This window comes from Cebus imitator, unplaced genomic scaffold (genome assembly GCF_001604975.1).
Source record: "Cebus imitator isolate Cc_AM_T3 unplaced genomic scaffold, Cebus_imitator-1.0 Scaffold384, whole genome shotgun sequence".
Classification (NCBI taxonomy): domain Eukaryota; kingdom Metazoa; phylum Chordata; class Mammalia; order Primates; family Cebidae; genus Cebus; species Cebus imitator.
The window spans coordinates 1,632,554-1,639,254 of NW_016107699.1; the positions used below are offsets into that span (position 1 = coordinate 1,632,554).

At 63.3% G+C, this 6,701-nt stretch overlaps 1 protein-coding gene across 1 annotated transcript in view; it reads right to left on the reverse strand.

Annotated features, from left to right (window-relative positions):
• The window catches only part of MUC5AC (mucin 5AC, oligomeric mucus/gel-forming), a 29,684-nt gene that overhangs the window by 13,519 nt on the left and 9,464 nt on the right, over nt 1–6,701 (reverse strand). The window contains exons 14-24 of the mRNA XM_037731153.1: nt 6,090–6,184; nt 4,878–5,004; nt 4,342–4,597; nt 4,210–4,262; nt 3,666–3,766; nt 3,250–3,401; nt 2,728–2,866; nt 2,478–2,591; nt 2,191–2,370; nt 713–952; nt 195–390 (exon numbers count right to left, since the gene is read on the reverse strand). Of these exons, the coding sequence (XP_037587081.1) occupies nt 195–390; nt 713–952; nt 2,191–2,370; nt 2,478–2,591; nt 2,728–2,866; nt 3,250–3,401; nt 3,666–3,766; nt 4,210–4,262; nt 4,342–4,597; nt 4,878–5,004; nt 6,090–6,184 (1,653 nt within the window). The remainder of the gene's footprint in view (nt 1–194; nt 391–712; nt 953–2,190; nt 2,371–2,477; nt 2,592–2,727; nt 2,867–3,249; nt 3,402–3,665; nt 3,767–4,209; nt 4,263–4,341; nt 4,598–4,877; nt 5,005–6,089; nt 6,185–6,701) is intronic.

A 6,701-nucleotide genomic window follows, 5' to 3' on the forward strand; every position in this document is an offset into this window, starting at 1 on the left:
CTCCACCGGCCACCCCTCCACCGGCCACCGCTCCACCGGCCACCCCTCCACCGGCCACCCCTCCACTGGCCACCGCTCCACCGGCCACCCCTCCTCTCTGGGCCGAGGTGTTCTTGTTTCTCTGGGAACCCTCCCGCCCCGTCAGTGGCATGTGTGGCTGGGCTCTCCCTGCTGGCGCTTCCTGTTCCACTCACGGCAGATGCTGGGGGTCCTCCAGGACACACACAGCCCCACTTCGTGGCAGGCCTGGGCGTAGGCGGCCACGGCCGTGCAGAAGCACTCGCAGTCGCCCCCCGAGTCACAGGCGCACGCGTCGTTCACGCAGGCATCGTAGTACCTGGCCGGCTCCACCTGCGGGAGACGGGGCACAGCTCCTGGGACTCCACCCTCCTGTGGGTTTTTGGGGACCGGACCCACACGGCACATCAACCGGGCCCAGGTCCAGCGGAGCTCAAGGAGAGCAAACGCCCGTCCGCGGGTGGCCGGCTGGGCCCGTCCGGATGTCTGCAGGGTCTGGGGCTTCCTCGGCCACTCCGAGGTGAACTACCACCCTGGCCCTGAAATCACAGCTGACACCGGCGCCTCTGGGGGAGTCCACACCCTTGGACGACTGCCCTGCAGCCCCAGTCCCAACCCCAGCCCCTTCTGGGGCCTCCTTGGGTCACCATGACCCGTTGGGTCGGGGAAAAGCCCCCCACCCCGGCCAGCGTACGTGTGCGTGGCAGGCGGCGAAGGTGGGGCCGTGGAGGATGCTGCACTGCTTCTGGGCCCAGGACTTGCGGAAGGGGTTGGCCGTGCAGGGGTCCTTGGGCACCGCGGCATCCGGGCAGGACGGGGAGAGCTTCCAGCTGTTCCCGAACTCCAGCGCGTCCCCCACCACGGACCGGCTCCGCGTGGTGAAGTCGTTGTTGGCATTGCCGTCGAAGTTCCCGCACAGGCCGCAGACCCTGCCCTGCAGAGGCATCCAGCGACGGGGGGGTGGCTGCAGGCAAGCCTGGATGGCCAGGGGCCCTGCCCCGAGGCCGCCGCCTCCAACCCAGGCAGCGGACCACGACCACAGGCGCCGCTTCCTCCTTCCTGCCTCCAGCTACACCTGCGGAGACCCCCGGGCAGTGCCACCGAGCACGGAGGGCCAGGGCTAGGCACAAGCCCCTCCTGGAGAAAAAGGAGCCGGCGTGGCCTCAAAGGACCCACTCGCGTCCTGACCCCACGCCTGTGTGTGGTGCCTCGCTGGGAAATGGGGCCTGGCAGATGGAGGGTCATGCGTAAAGGCGACGGGCCCTGGATTCAGTGCCGGGTGTCCTTGTAAAGGAGGAAACTTAGACCCAGGCACAGGGAGGACGTCGCGGGAAGACAGGCAGCCGTCCGAGCTCGTGGCCTCAGCCAAGGAGCAGATGCAAGGGGCCATATTGGAAGTAGAAAAGTTCCTTTTTAAAGTTTCCTTTCTTGTCATAAATGAGCTAATAACTTGGTGAAGCCCTGTCCTATGTAGCTGTCAGACACGCCATGCTCACAGGCATGTAGTACATTCTGTGTCCTTGTACTTCCACCAAGGTATCTGTGCTGGACGTGCTCACAGGCATGTCCCAGCTCTCCACTGCTTTCACCTGTTTAGAAAAGTTTTAAGTTGTTCGCCAGTCGGGTTTAGTTTAGATTGTGAGGTGTGGCTGCAGCCAGCGGAGATCAGACACAGTGGTGAGGACGACCCCAAGTGCGTGAGGGATAAATGTGTGTGTCTTCCTTTGTTCTTTGTACTGTCGTGGCTCAATGGCTAGCGAGGGTCCCCTTCCTGCAGCCCAGGAAGTAAAAGTTGCGTTGCTGAAAGATCCTTTGTCTCAGTGATGATTTTTCTTTGCAGCACTGAGCATCTATTCCCAACAGGCCAGGAGGAGCCCCCCAGAGTCTCCCAGGAGAGCTCGGCCCTGCGGATGCCCTGCTGGACTCCAGTATCCAGGCTGTGAGCAAATCCACCAGGGCGGGCCTTTGCCGCAGCCCCAGAACACGGACACCCGGGCAAGGAGCCTCCTGAGCGGCTGCCTTTGCCAAGGCTCCGTCCTCCCCTTCCCAGCCCTTCCGCCTCTGTGTTTCTCCCTGTGTCTCTGTGCCTCCCATCTCTGCCCACCTGTTCCACACCCCCCAACACCACAGGTTTCCAGCCAGCTCTGGCCGGGGCGAGGGCCGTGGTCTTACCTTGAACTCGGGGCTGAGGCTGATGAAGATGCTGGTCTTCTTGTCCCATAGCAGCACCAGGCCGACGTCCGTGTCCACCACCAGGTAGATGCCCATCTGCCGGATGGCGTACGGCACCTCCTGCCCCTCGCCCGTCCCGATCACCTCCACCTTCCCTTGGCTCAGCTTCAGCTCGGAGCCCTGCACGGCAAGGGTCACTCAGCGCCCCCGGTGAGAATCCCAGTCCACCTGGCCAGACACTGCTGTGGGAGCCTCCCCCAGGGCACCGACCACCCAGCCTCGCTCACCCCCAGGAAGATCTTGATGGCCTTGGAGCAGGTGGTCCCCGTGGTGCCGCAGGGGACGTTCTCCGTGACGACACGGAAGGAGTCCTGCACGCTTCCGTTCCCGCCACAGTCGTTCTGCGGAAGCAGAGTCCGTCAGGGACCAGGCTGGCCCTGCTCTCCTTCCCACAAGGAGGCTGGGGTGGGGACACCCTGGGGCAGCTGCCGAGGAGAGGCGGTGAGCGGCCGTGAGGCCCCCAGGACGCCGGCTCACCTGCAGCAGCGTGTACTCGCAGTCTCCGTTGAAGCTGTAGCTCTGCCCGTCGAAGGTCAGGTAGTGGCCGTCCCCGTACACAGCGCAGGTGGCCAGGCAGGGGTCATCTGTGCACCGCCACATCCTGCTTTCACAGGTGCTGGGGGACAGCTGGGGGTCAGGCCAGAGCGCCCACAGGGGGCCTGCCTAGCCAGGTGCAGCCTTCCTAGCCCCAGGGGGACCTGGCACCACAGACACGTGCCCATGGGCTGGGGCTGCCAGGGGCGTCCCCCCACTGAGCCTGTGCCCTGTGTTTTCCTGGGACCGCTGTGACCGCTGTGCTAAGGGCTCGCCTGTCTCTAAGGATGGCCTCTGGTACCCGGACCCAACACCCGCCATGGGCCTCCCTGGCTGGGGCTGCCAGGGGCAACTGACTTGAGTCGGTGCCCTCATTTTCCCAGGACTGCTGTGCTGGGGGCTCGCCCGTCTTTGACGAGGCCCTCTGGTACCCAGGCCGGACACCCTCCATGAGCGCCCTCATACCAGGTATTGCAGCCCACCCGGATGGTCTGGCCGGCCCGGTAGCTGGCCTCATTGTGCACACAGGGGCAGTCCTCTGCAGCAATGCAGCCGCCCTCGCTGTCCGCCACCAGCCCATCGGGACACACGCAGCCGGGCACGCACTGGGGGCTGTACTGTAGAGCCAGCAGACACCGCTGAGTGACGGGGTGGGGCACGGGGCCTCCCAGGTCCTCCCGGGGACAGCTCGACTGCACCACGGTGGAGGGGCCGCAGGACTAGGGAGCCTGGGGGGCATGTGGGCAGGGGTCCTCCGGGACGTGGGGCAGCCCGTGGCCTCCTGTGTCAGAGGCTTGCTGCTGCCCACCCCAGGGCAGGCAACCTTAGCAGGCGGTGGGGGCGATGGAGGGCCTGTCACTGGGGAGTCCCCAGGGGCTTACACAGGTCATGTCCAGGGTGTGGCAGCTCTTCTGACAGCCAGCCCCTGTGTCTCCAGGCGTGGCATTGCGGCAGTCAAAGAACACCATGGGCGCAGCACACACTGGGGAGGGAGGGGCCGTCAGGGGCCCAGCCACAGGCTGCTGAGGGGCCTCCACCATGCGTGGGGGAGGACGTGTCTCTGCCGTGCGTGTATGTGTGAGTAGGTGTGTGTGTGCATGAGTGGGCGTGAGTGGGTGTGTCATGTGTGCATGATTGGGTGTTAGTGGGCGTGCATGCGTGTGTGTGTGCATAAGTGGGTGCGTGAATGTGTGTACATTAGTGTGTATGCATGAGTGTGTGTGTGATCGGAGTGTCACGTGTGCGCCCACACCCTCCCTCCTTCCCCCTTGCTGCCTAGAGGGCACACACCATGCATGGCACTGAGCTGCTGACCGACAGCCACCAGCCCCATTGACTGGGTGGGACCAACTCTGAAGCCACTTTTCAGGACTTCTTATGGAGATGATGAGGTGGGGGCCACAGTGCCTCCTCCCTGGCACTCACCTGGCGTGGGGGCTTGGCCTCCGATACAGCTCAGCTGCCCGTGCGTGCAGGTGCTGTGAGGAGACAGTGGTCAGAGACTCACTCCGGGCCAACGGGAACCAGGGACCCCCAGCCCATGGCAGGAGCTCTCACCAGATGGCCCCGCTGTCGTGCACTGACTCCCCGCTGGGGATGACGGAGCCGTGGTGGTAGCAGGGACAGCTGGTGGCCGGCACACACTTTCCCGTGTCATCCAGGAAGGTGTCCTCAGGACAGACGCAGCCATCCACGGGGACGAACTCCACACTGCAGGTGACGTCCCCCTCACTCAGGGAGCGGCAGGTGGGCTGGCAGGTGCTGACATGGTAGTGGTAGGTCATTGACTTGGGGCAGGTGGTCGTGGGCTTTGCTGCGGGATGCCAGGAAGAGGGGATTCTCAGGACACGGAGCCCGGCGGTGGGCAGCCAGCAGCGAGCGAGCCGGGCCTCTCGGCTCCCCTCCTGTCCCCTTCCCTCCTCTCCCCTCCCTTCCCCTCCCTGGCAGGGTCCAAGGCCAGCTGACCTGGGCGTCCTTGCCCTGGAGCCCAGCACAGAGGACAGGGACCCTTAGTGCACCTGTGCACACCAGGGGCACCCCAAGACCCACAGCCACCCAGCGAAGGAGAGGGGTGGGGCTTGGCGGGCACTCACTGCAGACGCCACCCCTCCAGCCGCTGAGCTGCACGCCCTTGGCGGCGCAGGCGTGCACATAGGAGGACAGGGCGGCACACAAGCAGTCCTCGCTGAGCTCACAGTTGCAGGTGTCAAACATGCAGTTCTGCGGGGAGGGGGGCGTCAGGGACCCCAGCCCGCACCTGGTGCCCTACCACGACCTCCCATCCCAGGTCTTCATGCCTCTGGGACCCTTCCCAGAGTCCTCATGGGCATCCCGCCCCCTCAGCAGACCTGCAGGGCATGGAGCAGAACCATCGTGGAAAGTAGCGGGCACTAGGAGGACCAGGTCCTTCATCCCTGTGACCCAACAGCTCCAGCCATGCCTAGCTTGCCACAGACGTGGCACATCAGCTCAGACTTGGCCTAATTCCCATTTGGCCCCTGTGGCCAAACTGGCAACAAACACCTGGGGTGTAGCCCCTGTGCCTAGCGTAGGGCTGGAGGTGCAAGAAAAACTCCATAAAAGTGGTGAATGAATGAGTGACTGAAAGAATGAATGAGGGAATGAGTAAGTGGATGAGTGTGCGGATGAATGAGTAGGTGAAGGAATTAGTGAGTGGGTGAATGAATGAGTGAGTGAAGAAATGAGTAAATGAACGGGTGAGTGAATGAATGAGTGAGTGAGTGAGTGAGTGAATGAGTGAGTGAATGTGTGAATGGGTGGGTGAATGGGTGGGTGAGTGAGTGAATGGGTGAATGGGTGAGTGGGTGGGTGAGTGGGTGGGTGAGTGAGTGAGTGAATGTGTGAATGGGTGAGTGAGTGGGTGAGTGAATGCATAAGTGACTGAGTGGGTTAATGGGTGAGTGGGTGAGTGGATGAATAGGTGAGTGGGTGGGTGAATGCATGAGTGGGTGAACGAGTGAATGTGTGAATGGGTGAATGGGTGAGTGGGTGGGTGAGTGGGTGGGTGAATGGGTGAGTGGGTGGGTGAGTGGGTGGATGAATGGGTGAGTGGGTGGGTGAGTGGGTGGGTGAGTGGGTGAGTGGGTGGGTGAGTGGGTGGGTGAGTGGGTGAGTGGGGACATGGGGAATGGAGCTGGACAGGCTGAGTCCCAGCCCCCGGTGCCCATCACAGCCTAAAAAGGCTGGTCCTGCCTGCTGAGCCCCCCAGTGGCCTCCCAGCCTCCCAGAGGCAGCCGCGAGCCCGGTGGCCGGAGCCCTACCGAGCCCAGGGGCGGCAGACGTACCGAGTAGTAGGTGGCTGGGTTCACAGCCGCGTGGCAGCGGCTGAAGGGGCCGTCAGTGTCGGTCAGCTGTGAGCACCAGTGCTGAGCATACTTCTCTGTGGACAGAGGAGGGTCAGGGTTAAGGTCGGCACACTCACCTACCCAGCTTGGCCTTGGTGTGAAGTTTGGGCACTTCACCCTGCCACACTCTCAGCCTGGGCGATGTGGCACTGTCCCCAAGGGAAAGCCCCCCAAGTACAGGGCACGATGTTGGAGCGGAGGTCTCCCTGGTTTCCTGCATGCCCCGCCCAGCCCCTCACGGCCTCTCACAGCACTGCCTTCCAGGGACGCCAGCAACCACCACTGGCAGACAAGCCGAGGCCCTCCTGGCCCCTCCAATGGACTTGCTGGACCCTGGCATCCCAGGCTGCAAGAAGGAGGGAAGGCGGCCGCAACCAGTGAGACGGGATCCCAAATCCCCACGGCTGCCGCCCGAGCTCCGAGGGTGGAATGAATGACTGAATTAGTGACTGAGTCAGTGACTGAATGAGTGGGTGAGTGAGTGAGTAATTGAGTGAGTGGGTGACTGGGTGAGTGACTGAGTGACTCAGTGAGTGAGTAGGTGAGTGACTA